Here is a 19,153-nt window from a genome sequence, read left to right on the forward strand (position 1 = left end):
CAGATCGCACAATCGCGCCTACTAGAGAAGCGTATTGTACGAGACGGGACCGATCCGTGCCTGACACCTTCAATCGACTAGGGCACTCCGACAAGAGAAAGGCGTCGGAGGGTCCTTATCGGGAAAGAATAACACCCCGCAGTCTCGTAAACAAAAGATAATCGAAGACGAATCTGTTTTGGGTATTTACGTCTTGCCGTGGCTTGTTATTGAGACGAAGCGCTTCCTTGCTGTTTTTTTTCTGTCGTTGCTCTTTTACTCGTTTCCTATTGGCTCTACTCTGGTGTTCCGATTCCTTATTTGAGAAGCAAAATGTGTTTGTAATCAACTTTTTTTGTTCTCTCCTGCAGTCAATGTCATCCCCAATAATGTTCGCCGCAGCGCCTTGCACCGTTTTCTATGACCTCGATTTTGAATTTCAACGATACAAAACGCCTGCAAAAAACGAGCCCGACTATTAGAACTTGCTTAGTAAATATCTAACGTAGTGTTTCAATACGTGTATTATGCACTTCATCCAAGTATTTTGTTAAAAAATTGCTTCAATTGATTTCCTTACGAATAATTTATTTACACTGAATTTATCATCACTGATCTGGCAGAAATAACTGCAAAAAAGAAATTTAACTTCTTTTTTTTTCCTACCAGATCAGGGAAGTTTCGTAGATTGCGCTTAAGAACTGCCACTTTAAGTTCATGATTAAGCCTAATTATTTCGGTTTACTGGAACAAGGTGGAACGAAATTTCTTAGTTTTATTTCTTCTCTTGCCTTTTTCTCTTCCTGTTCCTTATAGCGCAATTAGCAGGAATGTTTTAATGTTCATTCCTCCTCTGGTTTTTGCCTCTTTTTTGCTCTGCACAGCCTAAAGGGCGAATAAGCTGGGACGAGAAGCCGAATGAGGGTGACCTGTATTAATCGAACTCCTTCAATAACGCTAATGAGCCAGTTAACTTGTCACCGAGATTAGGCCGAGTACGGTATAATTCTCGCGAAGTCTGTACCACCTACGATAAAAAGCTTTGTGACGTAACATACGGTCTCAATGAAATTTGCATGCTTAGCCCTAAACCATAGTCGTTATGGTATAAGCAAATAATTTTTTTTATTGGCGGAAGTTTGTTCATTTTTATATTAATTAAAGGCTTGTAGAGTATAACAGATGGCCGATATAGAAGACAATCAAAAAGTTCATTTATTATGCCGCCATCATCGCTTATTTCTTCTTCAAAGTTCATTAAAATGTCGCGGGAAATGGCGGAATGTGTTTTTCAAGAGAGCACGAGACCTTCATTCCGTTCTAAATTGTATGCAAAGCGGCTTACTTAATATATGCAAAGTGGGCATCGCGAAAGTTGCGTGATGTTTTCTTTCGTCCTGTTTTATCTTCTATTTGATATTTCCCTGGAAGGAGGTTTATTCAAAATGAGGATGTTTGTACTTTGAACAGTTATATCTTTGTTTTTGCTTTCGTTATTACGTGTCTTCAGAGGCCGTTTGACTCATTCGCTTCGTCGCCAGTAGCACCGATGCCTTCGGTGACCTTCATTCCGGATTCACGCGTAGATGTCCCTCAACCAATCCCTTAGAATAGCTCCCGACAATGACTCTCTGTAACAAAATTTGACGTCTAAACGATGTTCATTTTTCGTACACCTTAGAAGAGGAATGATGACTGTTTATACTTCATTTAATGAGACGTATATTTTTGTGTGGACGCAGATCACGGGCACGACTTGTGAACGCTTCCCTTAGAATAACTCGGTACCATAATTTTTCGCAACGTAATGAGCTGCGCATTTCTGGCACATTCTAACCGAAAAATAGTTTACTACGTCTTCTTAAAAGTGAAGCGTTATCTTTTTGAGAATATCCAGCTAAAGAGAACAGCTTCCGCTCTACGCTTTATGCTCGAACAACGCATCGCGTGAGGTTCCCAACGAAAAGTGTGCGAGTTCGTCCACATATTTTCAGTTATAAGTTTGTCGAAAAGCTAAGCATAGTATCATGAGTAAGCAGCAAAAGTTAAAGAAAAAAACAAGCTTCATTTGAAAGAGAAAAAAAAAAAAGGCTCCTCTGCCATGTCTAGCTGCGTCTTTTTTTAATGAGCACTTTGCGCATCTCTTTTGTTTCTCTGTGTAATTTCTGTCCTCGAGCATTCCTTTGTAAAACTCCAATTTCAGCGGACTCTCTTTTGAGTGTGGGCAGAAGCACCACCGCGCCAAGTGTAATACAGTCTTGAACAAAAAAAAAATATCCCGCTTAGTACTGGAAAACAGGCGCGCGGAATAATTATTCTCAGGATCGGCTTAGTTCGCGAGAAGAAGAAAAATGCACCGCAGGGGCGCAGATTTGTGAAGACCGCGTGAGCGAAAAACGAGCAAGTGCGTCCTTTCAGGCTCGGAAACCGAGCTTGCGGCGGAAAGCTTGAGATCCGTACCACGAACCGGTTGAAACATTTTAAAAAGAAAAATTCGTGTAGCGCGCAAATAAACTGGCGTGATTACGTCACGAAGCATTTACTTCTCCACTTTTGCTGCTCATGAAAGTGACGCAATGTCGCATACAAATAAAAACTCGTGGGTTTCATTTATTCGACTCCTGTTTTCGGCACATCTGGCTTAATCCCATCGTAGTACACGTATTTAGAGTTTGTGTTCATTTTAAACATTGCGCTCCGCTTATTGCTAAATCTGCATCTTCGTACAAAATCTAATTATATTATCAGTAAATCACACGCCTAAACCAGACTGTTCTGCTGCATGCAATTACTAAATCTGGTCAAGAATTCTTTGAGTTATGAGAAATGATTTTGTACTCTTTTCCATCTTCAACACGTATCGCGAAGCATGTTTTACCGCCCTAGATGACCGAAAGTAGCCCTTTAACTCCTAATTACAGGTTGCTTTTAACTGATGAAGTTCAGTTTATTATTACATGAAAACGAAGCCCCAGAGTCAAACGACGCCAAAAGAAAAGCGTCGTGTATTTCAAACATCTTAACTATATGTCTCGACAGGGATTAAAAATTGCCATTTATATGTAGTATCTGCAGTTCCAGCCAACTGCTGTGTATCACGGCGCTGGTTTCTAAACCAAAAAATATGCAGCTGGTGATAGGTGTGAGTACAAGCCAAGTTACGTTCGCAAAGCCATGCTTCAACCGCATGAAGCTCAGAAGAGAGACAGAAAAAACTTATTTCGTCGCTGACGCAACAGGACAAGCCTGATGAGGTCGATCTTTGTGTAACGAAACGTACCCACACCTCCCTGTAGCTACCTGCGATTACACAGTCAGAGAGTACTTTGAGAATTACGCGCGAAAGCGATGACTTGTGCCGCTTGGTTTCACAAAAGTCGAAATTACATTTCTTGCCCTCGACACTCAGGGCATAAAATAAAATTTTAGCTGCGACTGAACGGCAGCTGTTAACAAACTGGAATGTCGTACATCACGGCATAATGTTCGTATAATGTCAATCACATCGGTGTTAATGGCCCTTATTAGTTTTCTGAGCACCGCATATGTGTTTTAAAGAACCTGTAGTCACTTATTTGCGCCTCATGACTGGCGGTGGTATTCTGCGAAGATTTTTCAGCCGTTTAAGAAACATCGCCAGATAGTCGTTTTTTATTCTATTTTATTATTATTTTATTCAAAACTGCACTCTTTCTTTCTTTCTCCCTTTCTTTATTTCTTTCTCTCCTTCTTTCTTTCTATCTTTCTTCATTTCCTTCTGTCCTTTTTCTTTCTTCATTCCTTTCTTTCTTTCTCTCTTTCTTTCTTCCGTCCTTTCTTTCCTTTTTTCTTTCTTTCCTTATGTTGCACCGAAGTCAGACGTGACATGCGCGCATGTTTTGAAATACTCAGATAGAAAAGTTGCAAACAGTTCGGGAAAAAGGCTGTTATCTACCCGAAAAGCTTTTTCATGATTGCCACGTCCGACTGAAGATCTTGGCAACAAAACCCCGTTAACTAATAAAATTGAAGCAAATTGAATATGTAAAACACCCTGCCAGACAGCAGCGCTTTAAAAACGCCTAGCCCGCCGGGCGCATATCGAAAACAGGTTCATGGTTCTGATGCGCGTTGAAATTCGTTCTGATAGAAAATCACTCGCACGTTACATCTCCTTGAACACTGATCTGTCGACGTGGTGCGTTAGCAAGTAAAGGAACCTTATGTTATACACAAAAATATTTATATCCCTTTGTTTTCTCGAGCGGTGCAGTAGACCTGCGTAGTATATGTATAACTTGCGCTGCCTCTTGGAGCGATTTCTTGGAGCGATCTTGGAGGATCTTGGAGCGATTTCGGAATAACGTGATCCCTGACCTGTCTATGGGATTGCTTAACCTATGTAGTCGCTTACTAGGCGAGCGACGAAGGCATAAAGGCCGGTTATACACATTTGACAAACTGCACCTCTTGTGAAAATGCTATGGCCTTCAACAGTGTTCGTCATTTTTTTACAGTACCTATTTAACTTTAAAAAAGCGAGGGTAGCCAATACTGATGTTTACCTCAGAACCGTCTAGCTGTGCGGCCAACCGTCATGGCATTAGCATCCACGCCATAGATTCTTCCCTAGCAAGGCTTCTATGCGCATTTTTTTCATTGCTCATGTATACATGCGGGAGCGTGGAATCGTCAATGGCAAGGTGTATGGTTTCATACAGATACATGTGCCCAGGACTCTTGATGCCAGGACATTGCGCGCACAGCCCCTGTCTTCAGTTCTTCAACGTTTCGCACATTTGCGGCTAGTGGACTCATCAGTGGCTGGACTTTCTACCTACATCCTATGAACGGTGTAAGTATAAACGTTTGTCGGTCAGGACTGAAGCAAAAATAACAAAGAAATGTATGATCACTCAATCTAAACTGTACATATTGAACCTAGGCTCTGACCCTCCGCGGTAGCTCAATGATATTTGGTTCGGCTACGGATCTGAAGATCGCGGTATAGAATCCCGACCACGGCGGCCGCATGTCGGTGCAGGAGAAATGAAAAAACGCTCGTCGCTCGTCGCTTGTCGCTCGTATTCTGTGCAATGTGAGCGCGCGTTAAAAGAACCGTCTAAATTAATCCGCAGCCCTGCGCTTCGGCGTCGGTCATAGCCCATGTTTCGTTTCGGGGCCTTAAACCCCGTATGCATGCATGCAGGTTATACTGCGCATCAAAAATCATTCTACAACTTCCATAAAGAAAGTATAGAGCTACAATAAAGTATTGCACTGGCTGGCGTTTGTAAATAGGTGTCCGGGACAGGGCTCCAGAAAGTGCATACTACCGCGGAAGTGATGCCCTCTCGCATAAGAAACAAGACAATCAGTAATTTTACGGCTCATCGAGTTGCATACTAAAGGTGCTAGAGCTCGCTTTATCGTTAGAGTTGAGAAGAATTCCCTCTGCTGATACCAATCAAACGATCCGCTTTGATATTTTATTCGTATTACAGGAAACCTCACTGCTGCGTTCTTGATATCATTGCTTCTCACTTCTAGTGGTAAGTAAAAGAAATCAAATTAAAAGATTTACTACAAAAGCTACGCGCTGCAAAGTGTTATTAGAAACGCTGTTATGATGGCCATACTGAAAGCAGTTTAACATTAAAATGCAGCAAACTCGCATTCCTCTAAGAGTCTGTATTGACCTTATTCCTAAACATTTTGATGAACCTAATATTTTCTAAAGCTCATCTAACGCTTTACTCTATTGAAGGCAAAAACTGATGTTCTTTTTTTTTATTTCGCACCAAGCTTACAGGCCACGCCATTCACACGATAATTGTATTCGACTGGTTCATTCTTTAAAGACAAAAAGTGACTTTAGGCTTTAATCCAAGGAAATATATGCCGCTGTATAAAAGACAACTCTCTCTTCCGTTTTGTGCCCTTAAGGTCTGAGCAGCCGTTGTTATTTGGCACCTCAAAACCTTCGAAAAATAATCTTGCGCAAGAAACTTGCTTACTCCCTTTATTTGTTTTTACATTGCAGCTTTTATTATCAACAGGACACCGAAAGTAACAAAGATAAAATCCTTAGATTTATTTTACAAAAGACATTGACTGCATGTGCGCAGCTCTTTGTATCACTGTACGATAGTTAAAATACCAGGCGCAGTCCTGAAAACAGAAAGGTATACGGAATTGAAAAAGTATTAGACCGGGATTAGAAAGCTGAAGCACCTCCTCAACCACTGTCAAAAATATCTGGCTGTCCTAAATATAGAGCGGGCAAAGTTTATTCCAGAAAGATCCACATTTTGTTCATATCCGTGCAGCAATTTGTCCATTTTGCACAGAATCACACTACGTCCATCCTTCAGCTTCAACCCCTAGACCCAGTTAAGTCGCGCGGTTCCATACCCCGCCTGCTTAAGAAAACCTTGTCATATGACAGCGACCAGTGTTCAGAGAGCCCGCCTCCCTTGCTCGTGTCATGTGCCCACAAAAGGTGTGTTCCCTGTAGTAACCCCATCGTGTTTTTACATAGAAATGAGGACAAGTAGCGGTATGCCCGTTTTCCAACCACTGGGTCCTTTCAATTGCAAACGCGATTTTGACATTTTCACAATCGATAAAACGTTGAACATTTTATCTGTAGCTGCAGTCGTTGCATGTCATGCCGCAGGACTTCACAAATCGAATTGAATCTACGCCACGACTTTACCCTCAGCCTGACGATGTACGTGCACGTTCGTGTAACGCGACCTCGAAGAAACTTCCAGCGAAAACTACGTTAACATTTCTCAGGGATGCGGCACCGACTCGTGCACAACCTGTTAAAATCCTGTGTGTGCTTGTGTGAGCGCGTGAGTTTTGTGCGATTGTGTTTCACGTTATTTTTGTCATCTTCACCTGCCAGGTATATTACCAGGCTCTAGTGATCAGTACAAATTGCCTCTTTTTCTTCATATATATTAATTTCGCAAGTTTTACACGTGCAGCTTTATCTCATTCTTTTCTCTTTAGTTCAAAGAGCAAAGAAGAAAAGCTAAATGTACGTTAATCTAATATCAACGTACAAAATGGCACAGTGTTGAAAGCTTCTTTCTTTAGAACAGCTCCGGAGTCCTCATTCACTGCGGAAAAAAAGAAAGAAACACACGGCAATGAAAAATGCCGGTAGGAATATGTTTCTTCATTTATTGTGTTTGACCAGTGCCGCAGCTGTTCGCACTTTTACCTCGGCGACACTAACAGAAGGTTCTTCTTGCCGGCGCCGTCACCCTGCCTCTGCCTTGGCTGCTCTCACAGCGGGATCCTGCCTCCGACGTTGCTGCGCCTCTGCCCGAGCGGCGCATTTGGCTGCGGCCGCGTCCACCCACTGGCCACGTACTTTTTCACGTACTTGTAGAGCAAGGCGTGGTTTATTACCCAGGACCAGACAGGAGGATCAATGGAAGGCTGCTGGGACAAGATAGCGAGAGCCCTGCATCTACTTTGTCAGGGCGATCTGTGCGCCGCAAAAAGCTGTGCGTAGCGCACTCGGAGTTATCTGCGCTGACGTTGACGTCTCGGTCACGTGAGCAGCACTGATCACGTGATATGTAGGGGTTGGACTTTTCGGTTTCAGCAAAAAAAGAAGTGCGCCGAATTCAGTTTTTTTAATTTCGTTTTAACTGAAAAAGGTCAGTATTCTCGGCAGGAAAGGCGTAGCTAGCTGGCTGTTGAATGCGAGTTGCACTCAGTCAGCGTTGAAAATTGACTAAGCAGGGAAGCCATGGGCATGAGGTGACGATGGTATTGTTATATAATCAGCGCTGTTGTGCGACTTTGGATATTTCTGCAATAGCTTAGACACCTCTTCAGACCAGTAAACATCACCTCCACGTCACTTTCTAGCTAAGCATTCTTTCTTCACTGTCATCATCTGTTTAGAGCAGTTAGTCGGTCAAGTAGGTTAATCAACTGCATGCAGGGCAGTGACAAGAAACCGCGCATGGGCGTAACGAAAAAAATATGTTCTGGTGACCGCGATGATTGAGCGGCATCACTGCCATCGACACGTAGAACACGTGATGCCCGCACAACCCAGCGCGACCACCCGACGTTAACATGTCAGCCTAGTTCTTAGAAGTAAACTTCCACTAATTTTTGTTATTGTTTGTTCCCTTTCTTCGGAGGGGTTACAGCTCTCCAATCATGGTGAACCAGTGGTGGTGAAGTGGGATGCGATGATGATAAAATGTATTTAAAGAATTTACAAAAAGTGCAAACTTCAAGTTACACAAGCAAAATCCAAAAGATAATACAAACTGTAACATAAATACAAAACGATCTCACACTTAGAAAATTTTACAGAGCCTTGCTCATCGACTGACAAACAGTTGAAGCCTAGGTCCTGTCGAAGTACGTGCTAAGCATGGAGCCTTCGTGAAGACCGCTGTCTAATGCTTTTTCTTGCGTTTTTAAAGCCTTCAGAAGTAAAGAAGTTCGGGCGGTCATTCCGTGAGACACGGCTCAGACTTCAACGAACCAATGAAATTCTCATACAGCCTCTAACGGTTTGGCACAGCCTCGAACCCAGGGCTCTGCTGAAGAAAAAAGAAAGAAAGCAACAACAAAATATTCAAAATCTCCTTCTCTCCGCATGTTGTTCTTTCCCTTGCTTCTGACATGCAGTCGCGCTCCCCACCACCTTCACGCGTTGGATACTGACGGCGTATATTTGTTTTCACCGAGTCCTCCAATGTCGTATGCTTGTTTGCATATGAGAGACTTAAGATTTACACAAATGCGACAAAAGTTTATTCCAGTCCACTTTTTGAGGAAAAATTCCAAAACACCGAGGAAGAGAGTAGAGGTTGAGCCATGCCTTTCCTTCTCAGAACCTGCTCTTTCCCTCATAAAGTGGACTGGAGTCGACTTCTGTCGCATTCACGTAAACACAGCTTTACGGGAGTTTGCACCGATGGCGCAAAGCGGGAGGTCAAACATCCATCGCTGTTTTCGTAGTTGCGACGACTAAGTCACCCCTAAGTGGTTTGGATGGAGATTGCAGGTTTGTACGGAAAGAGACGATTGTCAACAGCCACATTTCGTTACGCGTCGTGTGTGCTCCTTTCTTGGTGCTAGCGCCGGACCCCCATGACGGGATTGCAAGAAGGGGGTACAGCGACTTCGAGCCAATGTAATTAAAATAAAACTAACGAGGCCGTAAATATACACTTACACCTACACTTACACTTACACTTCCGTTTTTGTCTGCCCGCTATCTCATTTACCTTTAGTTATTATTTTAAATTACATCAGCAACTTCGACAAGCACAGCTCCGTGCTCTACCATTTGGGCGTTAATTAATGGCGAATAAACTGTTCGGGATGACAAAAACTTCCGTTCTGAAATAAAAACTGAAATAAAAATTCGCTCAATTTACATACCGATTTTCCATACCGCTGAAGTTACAAAACCGAAAAGTTCAAGCCCTAGTGTTATGTTACGCCAACACCGACACCCTGCCCTGACAAGTAGCGTGGGGGCGAAACAGTTAACGCCGTCTTATGTACCCTAGGCGACGATGTCTAAAATTCTAAAAACCTATCAAACGCCTCTGAGAGGTCACGTGAGTGATGAAGTCAGGATTACTAGAACCAACCAGAAGCGCTGTATGAGTTAAATAACCTGCAAGCGGTCACGTGATTTGTTACATCAAGAACGCCACGCCTGGCGTCAGCCAGTAACCGGTGCGCTGAAATAAGAATTGGCTTGCGTTTCGTGGTTCACGGGTTCTTCAAAGTCGTAACGCGTGCAATACCATCGTCAGTAGTCCTCTTTCTCTAGACCGGCAAGCAATTTAGGGATTCGAAGCTTTCGCTCACTGAAAAGCGCTCAGTACTTTCTTCATGTGGTGCAAAGTTGGTCTTTAATTTGGAAAGAAAGGTCGAACTTGCAAGCAAATGAATAAAGTCTAGTCTAGGCGCTGCATGCCTTGTTCTCTGAGGGTTATCAGCTATGAACGCCTTTTACTTTTAAATTAAATACTGTCGTCTCCTTAAACTTATTAATTTTAGCAGTTTCATTGTGCTCGAGGCATATCATCCCTTTTATGTGCACGCGGAGCTTGAGTGAAAAAGCAATCATCTCGCCCACATTTTTCACAGCATGTCTTCTCAAAGCTGAATAGTTCATGCATTAAAAGAAGTTGTATTTACCTGCTGGTTACTCGGCAGTCATCGGCAAGCAATTCAGAAACCTAAACCCTGATGCGCAGAATCACAGCCAGAGCAGGGGCTATTTCAATCATTACAATAGCTTTTGATGCAGTGGTGTCTACCTAAAAAATTCTAAAAAATTAATATTTGCACCTTCCTTTCGAAATTTCAACGTACTGCGACATTTTCAATTACCACGAAAAGTGCATACACACAAAAAAAAATGTGACTGCCCGAAAGCGCCCTACGTTCATCACCTGGCTTTGCGACTGCATGCCTTTCTGTACATTGTAGTGGCCGAGTTTTACCTGAAATCTGCTAATTACTCTCAAACTTGAGGCATTGTTTTTGACCCTCATGTTTCTCCAAGCTTTGCTCGCAATAACTGAAAGTTCAATTCTAATCGATTCGAAGCCGGCCACTAAATGCTTCCGCGGTCTTCGTGAAGCATTATCATTCATGTTCTGCGAGGTAACGCAAGTGGGGTCAATTCGCCGCGAGAAAGGTAAGTACAGGCCACACTCAGCATGCAGGTAAACAGCCTTGCTTCTAGTTACGTCCGCATTTTCCTGCATTACCTGCACAGCCACATACAGCAAGCGTATATGGCAGAAGTTATAGCTTGACGTTTCCTTCCGGAACTGTCTTGCGCGCAGCGCTGATCGCTGCTACCAGTTCATGTCTCTTGTTTGTGTGGTGGATACAAAGACGCTGCAATATTATATTTAAAGTTACAAATGGCGCCTTCCAATAACGTGCAGTATATCGCACAAGTTTTCGGAACTCGGAAGCCAAGAAACGGCTTAATTTCTTGGCAGTCTAAGTAAGCGTTCACAAACTGGAGGGTTTGCTCCGCACTCGCTACCTGCACAGAGCACCCGCCCATGTCTAGTCGCGTCTCCAATGAACAAGGAAATCCAACTGCCTTGTGATTCTACGTTCCAAAAACATATGCGTGCAACTGCACATGCAGGGCTTTCATTATCATGCGTGCCGGTAACTCTTTCAGCTCCCGCGTTCGCTGGTGTGGAATTGAGCAACTTGTTCTCGCGCGTTGCCGTTGGTACGAGCCGATGCTGGCAGGTGGCCACTGAGATGTCCCGACAACCTTAGTTTTGCCAGAAAGTGGTTGTGCTCGAAAATGATGCATCAGCGTTTAAAAAAGTGGTAAGGCTTTAACGTAGTTAGACCGAGTAGACGTGCGAAAGCATGCGTTTAGCCTCGTTGGCTCATGGTTTTGCTTTTCCGGGTCGTCGGCACGTCTGGCGACGATATTAGACTCGGGTTATAAGCTTTGACCGAGGTTAAGCTGATCGCATTTGTTCGCGCTGCAGATGGAAGTTGATGAAGACGACGATGGCGTAATCGGTGCGGCGATAGCACAGTACTAACCTGAAGTGGGCAGAGAGGCTGATATGTTCACGCCGCCGTGTGCTCTAAACCCAGTCGCGACAATATTTATTTTATTTCTGCACCCTCAAAGTGAGGAACGTCTCAAGATTCTTGGTTGAGTTTGACCCCACGAAGTAGGGATTGCGCACTAAAATGGTTCAGGGCGTTTCCTTATTAGAATAAAGCTACGTTGTGCCTAATTTTACAGGCTGACGCTTATTAACTTCTGCTAGGTGCATTTACTTTACTTGCTTTTTTAGCTATATGGCCACTGTCGTTCATTTCGAGAGTTCGCGAGCTCAAACCTGACTGCAATGTCCAAGCGCAGGTTGTTGAGACACCACACGGTCCAGAGAACAGGTGGGTTAGACTCACCCGCATACACGCTGGATGAAAAAATTCGTGCCATTCATTAGTTTCTCAGTAGTATAACTCAGCACTTAAGGTCCTCCAAAAAAAAAAAGAGAAAAAGCCTGGACAGGTGCTAGCGAGCATTCTTCTCCGTCTATAGATAGTTGAACCTTCAGGCGAGTTTCAAGTGCCCCACTACAGGGCTGAAAGGTGAACCTTGACGCCCGAACCCTTTGCACCTTGATTATACGCCCTAAACCAAAGCGTGCCTTGCACCGTTACAACTTTTTTCTCTCTATTCTACCACAAACTTCATATCTCCTGAGAGTGTGTTTCAGGTGCCTACATTTACTAAACCGATACTGCGTCTTTCCTTTCTCACAATGTACCTTTCTTCGTGTTAGACCTTTCAACTAGTAGTTATATGTCTACTGATTTCTCCCTTTATCTTTTTCTACCTCACATAGTTCTACAAAAGTAATTAGCTCACTTGCAAATATACTGCGCCGATCACGAAAGTGTTTTTATTCTACTGGTTGCTAAACAATATATCATCGATATATTATTATACAACAAACTTTTACGGTGCTGTGGAGGCCGGCGACAAGTGTCGCAGAGTTTTGAAATAGATGTGCGCTGAAATGAAGTAGCAGAAATGCAACTGGGGCACGCAGCCTCGCTTCTAGTTGCATCCGCAAGTTCCTGGACTCCTTAACTGACTTCCCCACGAAAGTAGGTGACAGAATGGTATGGTACCTGCGCAGTCGTGCAGTGAGGTTCAGCATTTCAGGAGACGAATGCTCTGTTACCCACTTTGAAGAAGTTTATGCGTATTGTCACAACTTTATGAAGCCTATTACCTTCCCGTGGGAAAGCATACTTGGGGCAGAAAAGGACAAATCCTCGACATTAGACTCGAAAAATACACTGCCCTACAAAGTTTTCAACTTCTTCCAATGCAGTGTAGGTTGAACTGAGCTTGCATAAGTATTAAACTATTACTTTTTTTTTTTTAGGAACCCTCAAAGAAGAGAAGCCGGGCTGCTCTGAAGATGGTGTATACAAGTATTACACGACAGTGAAGAATCAGCAAATGCGCCGGCCAGACATCCGTGAGAGTGACTGTGGTACAGCTTGAATCGGCCGATGCTTCTTCAAAAAAACCTTCCGTCTCGCTTTATTCAAAGATACTGCCATATCCTTGAGTCTGCTTCCAGTAACATGCATAATAAAAAGTTTGATGTTAATCTCAAAAGACAGTGTGACAATTGGCCGCTTGTGTCGTTTTGCTTTTTTCGCAAAGCAGTCTTGTAGTATTCTCCCTCACAGCAGTTGAAAACGGAACGAGCTAGCTTTGGCTCTACATTTTTTAAAGGAAACTTTGCTGCCTAAGCTTATTTATTTTCCAAGAAATAATTCATAAAGAGCTTGACTTTGGTATCATTTGCGTTAGTAGTAAGTCCTTCAAGGCAAAATCAACAGAGTCATTCAGCAACAGGCTTATTCGAGCCTTTCTTTTCTGACGCCTCATTGAAAGCATATAGGTGTCATAGGGCTGGTAAAACTTATTCCTCGCCGTACAAAATTGGGAAGCACCTCACCATGCTTCCATGGACATGACAATGTTTTCCTGTCTTCTTCAGTTCGGAACCTGTTCGATATCTCGACCGAAATTGTGTTCTCTTTCCGGCATGCCGTCTCCTGTCACCGGGTGTTTCGCCGCGGACAGCGTGGGTTCGCGCGCGAACGCAGCGGGCACCGCCGCTGCCGGGGCCACTTGTAGCCCGCTTTTTTCGACGGGGGCCACGTGCAGCGGGGGACAGAGGTTGGGGGCTGACCTGAGTGCTGCCCGTGTTCTTGCCGCCTGTGACGGGCGTGAGCAGGCGCTCGCAGTAGGAGCCCTCGAGGAAGAGCACGCCCGAGGGCCGCGCTGCCGTGTCGTTCTCGTAGTAGAAGAGCAGGTTCTGGTAGAGCACGAACCAGCGGAGCTGCCAGCGCGCGCTGTCCGCCGTGCGCTTGCAGAGGTAGCCGCGCAGGCAGTTGTCGTGCAGCGCTTTCTCGGACAGCGACAGCAGCTGTCCATCGTTCATGCGCAGCGCTCGCTGCATGGCCGCTCAGCCGCCCTGCCGGCGCAGCCACACGCAGCCCCTGCCGACGGTGCTGCTGCAGGTGCTAAGGCCACTGCCTCTGCCGACGGCCGCCCGCGCCATGGGCGCCGCGTGCCGACGTTGACGCCCGCCGCTCGCCTGGTGTGCCGTCGACGCTGGCCCGCCGCTCTGGTCGACGACGCTCTTCCTCAGCACGCGTAGGAGCTGGGGTTCAGCCGTCGCCGCCGCTGCCGACGCGATTGCCGCCGCAGCCGGCCGACGGTCGATGCCGGCACGGGGGCCCCTGGCGGCCGCCGCCTCTTCCCGCCGCCGTCACGTGGGGGTGGCCCCGGCATCCTCCGACTCACCTGGACGCGCCTCCCTTCCCGGGCCGAGTTCTCCCTTCGCGTCCCGGGGCGGCACACCTTCCCGTCCCCTTTCCCGCTCTCGCGGGCCTCCCTCTCCCCACACCTGTGGGATACGCGGGAAGAAGGGTGCCGTCCCGATCCTTGCTCACAGCAAAGAGGGGGCGGGCAAGGGGGACTGGCCGTTCTTCTCACACGGAGAACGCCGCCGGCCCCCTTGTTGAGCGGAACTGGGTTAGGCCGAGGAATCTGTGTCAAAGGGCCGCTGCTGGCTCTGCGGGTCGGGTACGTGGAACGGTGCAGTTACGCTATATTATGCTGAATACGAGACGATCACACAGCCGAAGAACTTGTTTTCTCTTTGGAAAAAAATGCAATTTCGTGATAAGAATGAAGTGCACTTTGTGTGATGATAAATTTCCGCCTAAGTTGATTTTATTTGCCAGCAACCGCAGTGAATTCAAGAATAGACCTCGCAACGTCGTTCTTTTTAGAGTTTTCTGCCTTTGTTCCTAGACGTCGATTTGATCGCATCCTTTTTTACGTAGCAGTCACATAAAGTCTGGCTGCTTAAAATCAGGCCCGTAATTTAATTGAATAGACGACAAATGCTTCTTGTCTATTCATTTTGCAAGCGAGGATTGGGCTAAATGTACTGTCATCACGAAGCAAGCGCCTGCGGAACAATATAAATCCATTAAGCAAAATGAGTTGATTCTAGTTTAGGAAAACTAAGCACTTGCTCTAGGTTAGTGTCTATTGTAGAGTTTCGTGAGAACAATTTTAAGGAAAAGCGATAAAGAAGTTTTTTGTAAGTTTTCTACTCGTAATTATTTTTGTTCTGCTGTACGCATTGTCCCGATATTGTCTCATTTGATGCCGACAGCCCGTCTCATTTTTTTTTAAACAAAAGGAGCTCTTACATATTACTCAAGATATGCGATCATCGCTGGCAATGGGAATTAAAAGAGGAGTTTCTCACCTAAAGAACACGTAATTAACTAAATATCAGATCATTCGTGTTGAATGCCAGACACTGAGCGCATATATTTTCAATATTCGATGCGAGATAGTCAACTGGTTCATGTAGACAAAGTATAGTAATAATTAAACGCCCGTGATTTTTTTTTTTTTTTGAAGAGGCATTTTCAACAATTAGCAATCTCAAGGACACCACTCTCTCAAAATCAGTTTTTGTTTGTTTTCGAGAGCTACCGAAGAGTAAATCTGATTTAACATTGAAATTTAAATAGCCCCGCCGCGGTGGCGCAATGGTTACGGCGCTCGGTTGCTGACCCGAAAGACGCGGGTTCGATCCCGGCTGCGGCGGCTGAATTTCGATGAAGGCGAAATTCTAGAGGCCCGTGTACTGTGTGATGTCAGTGCACGTTAAAGAACTCCAGGTGGTCGAACTTTCCAGGGCCTTTCACTGCGGCGTCCCACATAGCCGGAGTCGCTTTGGGACGTTAAACCCCAATAAACCAAACCAAATTTAAATAGTTTATTTCTCTAGATATAATTACAGCGAGAAGAGGGGACTCTGGGCAAGCTTTCTAATACAACTTGAAGTATCACCCAGTGCCGCAGATACAGATCGACAGAAGTATGTTCGCGAATAACAGGCTTGAGCGCAACATAATATCCCCCGAAAAAAAGAAACAGTATAACACTCACCACGCAGACAAAAGAAAGGGGACATACATAACAATAAAAAGCAGCACGCATTACAATACACCACACTTATCTACAATGATACTGTTGCGGGAAAGAATATATTTACAGATATTTACAAATAGACAAGAACAGCTTAACGGCGTTAGGGCGGCGAAGTATGAGCGTCGTGATAAGGTCTAAGGCGACAGACGTGGACGATGTCGGTGGTGGCGCCAGATGACGATAGCGAGGTTTTAAGGGGAGCAATTTCATAGTTCACGTCGGTAACACGGCGCACGACACGGTAAGGGCCACGGTAGTGCGAAAGGAGCTTCTCGGAGAGACCGACGCTGCGAGAGGGCGTCCAAAGAAGGACGAGTGATCCTGGGGTATATTCGACGGCCTGGTGACGGCGGTCGTAGGCTGACTTCTGGGAAACTTGAGAGGCTTGGAGCCTACTGCGTGCTATTTCGCGCGCCAGCGTGGCCTGGGAGATGGCGTCCCGAGCGTAAGCAGTGGTGGGGGCTGAAGAAGGCGGCATGAGTGTGTCCAAAGGCAAGGTGGGATGCCTACCAAACAAAAGGTAGAAAGGAGAATAGCCTGTTCTGTCATGAAGGGAAGAGTTATATGCAAATGTCACATAAGGCAAGGCTGCGTCCCAATCTCGGTGGTCTGGCGATACGTACATGGCTAACATGTCGGTGAGCGTGCGGTTGAACCTTTCCGTAAGCCCATTGGTTTGTGGGTGGTAAGCTGTCGCGAGCTGGTGCTGCGTGTCACACGAACGAAGAATGTCGTGAACTACTCTGGATAGAAAATAACGACCGCGGTCGGTGAGCAGTTGACGAGGGGCGCCGTGGTGAAGGATGACGTCTTGCAGAAGAAAATCGGCAACATCGGTAGCGCAGCTGGACGGCAAAGCACGCGTGATGGCGTACCGAGTCGTATAATCAGTTGCGACAGCGATCCACTTGTTGCCGGAGAGGGACGTCGGAAAAGGGCCAAGAAGGTCGAGGCCAACACGGTGAAAAGGTTCCGGAGGTATGTCGATGGGTTGCAGAAGACCGGTAGGCAAAGTGGAGGGCCTTTTCCGACGTTGACACAGGTCGCAAGCGGCCACGTAACGCTTGACGGAACGATAGAGACCAGGCCAAAAGAAGCGATGCCGCACCCGAGCGTACGTGCGGGACACGCCAAGGTGACCGGCTGTCGGCAGATCGTGCAGTTCTTCAAGGACAGAAGAGCGTAGACGTTGGGGTATCACGAGCAGGAGCGGAGGCCCATCGGAGCGTAGGTTTCGGCGATACAAAATGCCGTTCTGGAGCACATAAAGGTTCAGAGACGGAGATCGGTTTGCAGAACGGATGCCATCAAAGATAGGACGTAAAGATGAGTCGTGGCGCTGTTCGTTGGCAATATCGGCAAGATCGGAGATAGCTAAGAGGCAGGGCAGGGTCTCAGCGTCCTCTAGGTCAGGTGGTTCCATAGGGTATCGGGATAAACAGTCAGCGTCCTGGTGATGGCGCCCTGACTTGTACACGACGAAGTATGAGTATTCTTGGAGGCGCAATGCCCAGCGATGAAGGCGACCGGTGGGATCTTTTAGTGAAGACAGCCAACAGAGAGCGTGGTGATCAGTAACAACAGCGAATGAACGGCCGAACAGGTAGGGTCTGAATTTAGCTACTGCCCAGACAAGGGCAAGACACTCGCGCTCAGTAATGGTGTAATTTTGCTCTGCGGCTGAAAGGCGGCTGGCATAAGCGATGACTCGATCTTGACCCTGTTGACGTTGGGATAGGACGGCGCCGATGCCATATCCGGAGGCGTCCGTGCGAACCTCTGTGGGAGACGACGGGTCAAAATGTGCTAAGATGGGCGGAGTGGTCAGCAAATGGACGAGGGATGAAAATGAGTTCTCTTGAGCAGGGCCCCAGGTAAAGGGGGTGTCGTTCTTCAGAAGATCGTTGAGGGGACGAGCGATTCCGGCGAAATCTTTGATAAAACGGCGAAAATACGAGCACAAGCCGACAACGCAGCGCACATCTTTCGACGACCTTGGAAGAGGAAAGTCCTTCACAGCTTGAATTTTGATGGGATCTGGGCGTACACCAGAAGCGTCAACGAGGTGTCCGAGAATAGTGAGTTGGCGACGACCGAACTTGCATTTCGATGAGTTCAGCTGAAGTCCGGCGTTACGAAACACTGTCAGAATATTGGAGAGGCGCTCGAGGTGCGTGACCGCAACATATTTGGTGGAGGTGCGGATTTCCCCTACGTCTACCGAAGACGGAGCTCCGCAGCGGCCGCCAGTTGCCTTCACTCATCATGACCCAAGACGCCGCCCAGCAAACCTCAGCCCCGGCCATGACATCAGTCGTTCTTTCTCCCCCTCGTGACCCTGTGACATTTTCTGGTACCGACAACACTGACGTCGATGACTGGATCAACATGTACGAGCGAGTGGGTACCTACAACCGCTGGGATCCGACCCTTATGCTCGCAAATGTAATATTCTATCTAAAATACACCGCCCGGGTCTGGTATGAGACGCACGAAGATCATCTGACCAGCTGGGACGTGTGCAAAGAGAAACTCCGCGAATTGTTTGGACGGCCGCTCGGCCGAACGCTTGCCGCTAAGAAGGACCTCGCCTCCCGAGCTCAAACATCTACGGAGTCCTATGTGTCGTACATTCAAGATGTGCTGGCCCTCTGTCACAAAGTTGACGCCAACACGCCCGAGTCTGACAAAGTCGGCCACGTATTGAAGGGAATCGCCGACGATGCCTTCAACTTGCTCGTATACAAGAACTGCACTACAGTCGACGGAATTATTAAGGAATGTCGACGCTTCGAGGAAGCCAAAAGCAGGCGTATTAGCCAGCCGTACACACGCCTCCCCAACACGGCTGCGACTTCTTCATGTGAAGACATGCGACACCGGGAAACTCCAGCGCCCCCAGAAAATGTGACCCGCATTCTCCGACGCGAGCTCGAAGCTATGTCCTCTGCCCCCCTGCATCTACATGACGGCGACAACCGCTTGCCTACCATCTCTCTGGTACAAGCTGTCGTCCGCCAAGAGCTTGCAAACCTTGGTTTCCAGCCCGTCATCCCTGTACGGTCTTCACCACCACCCGAA

At 46.4% G+C, this 19,153-nt stretch overlaps 1 protein-coding gene across 2 annotated transcripts in view; it reads right to left on the bottom strand.

Annotated features, from left to right (window-relative positions):
• Positions 1-14,232, bottom strand: part of LOC149341642 (ras-specific guanine nucleotide-releasing factor 2-like) — a 303,695-nt gene extending 289,463 nt beyond the window's left edge. For both annotated transcript variants that reach the window (XM_089543766.1, XM_089543765.1), the window contains exon 1: positions 13,743-14,232. In XM_089543766.1, coding sequence (XP_089399892.1) covers positions 13,743-14,012 — 270 coding nt within the window. In that variant the 5' untranslated portion in view covers positions 14,013-14,232. The remainder of the gene's footprint in view (positions 1-13,742) is intronic.
• Between the last annotated feature and the right edge of the window lie 4,921 nt (positions 14,233-19,153).

Source organism: Amblyomma mixtum, chromosome 5 (assembly GCF_055824585.1).
Source record: "Amblyomma mixtum isolate Tamu chromosome 5, ASM5582458v1, whole genome shotgun sequence".
NCBI classification, from domain to species: Eukaryota; Metazoa; Arthropoda; class Arachnida; order Ixodida; family Ixodidae; genus Amblyomma; species Amblyomma mixtum.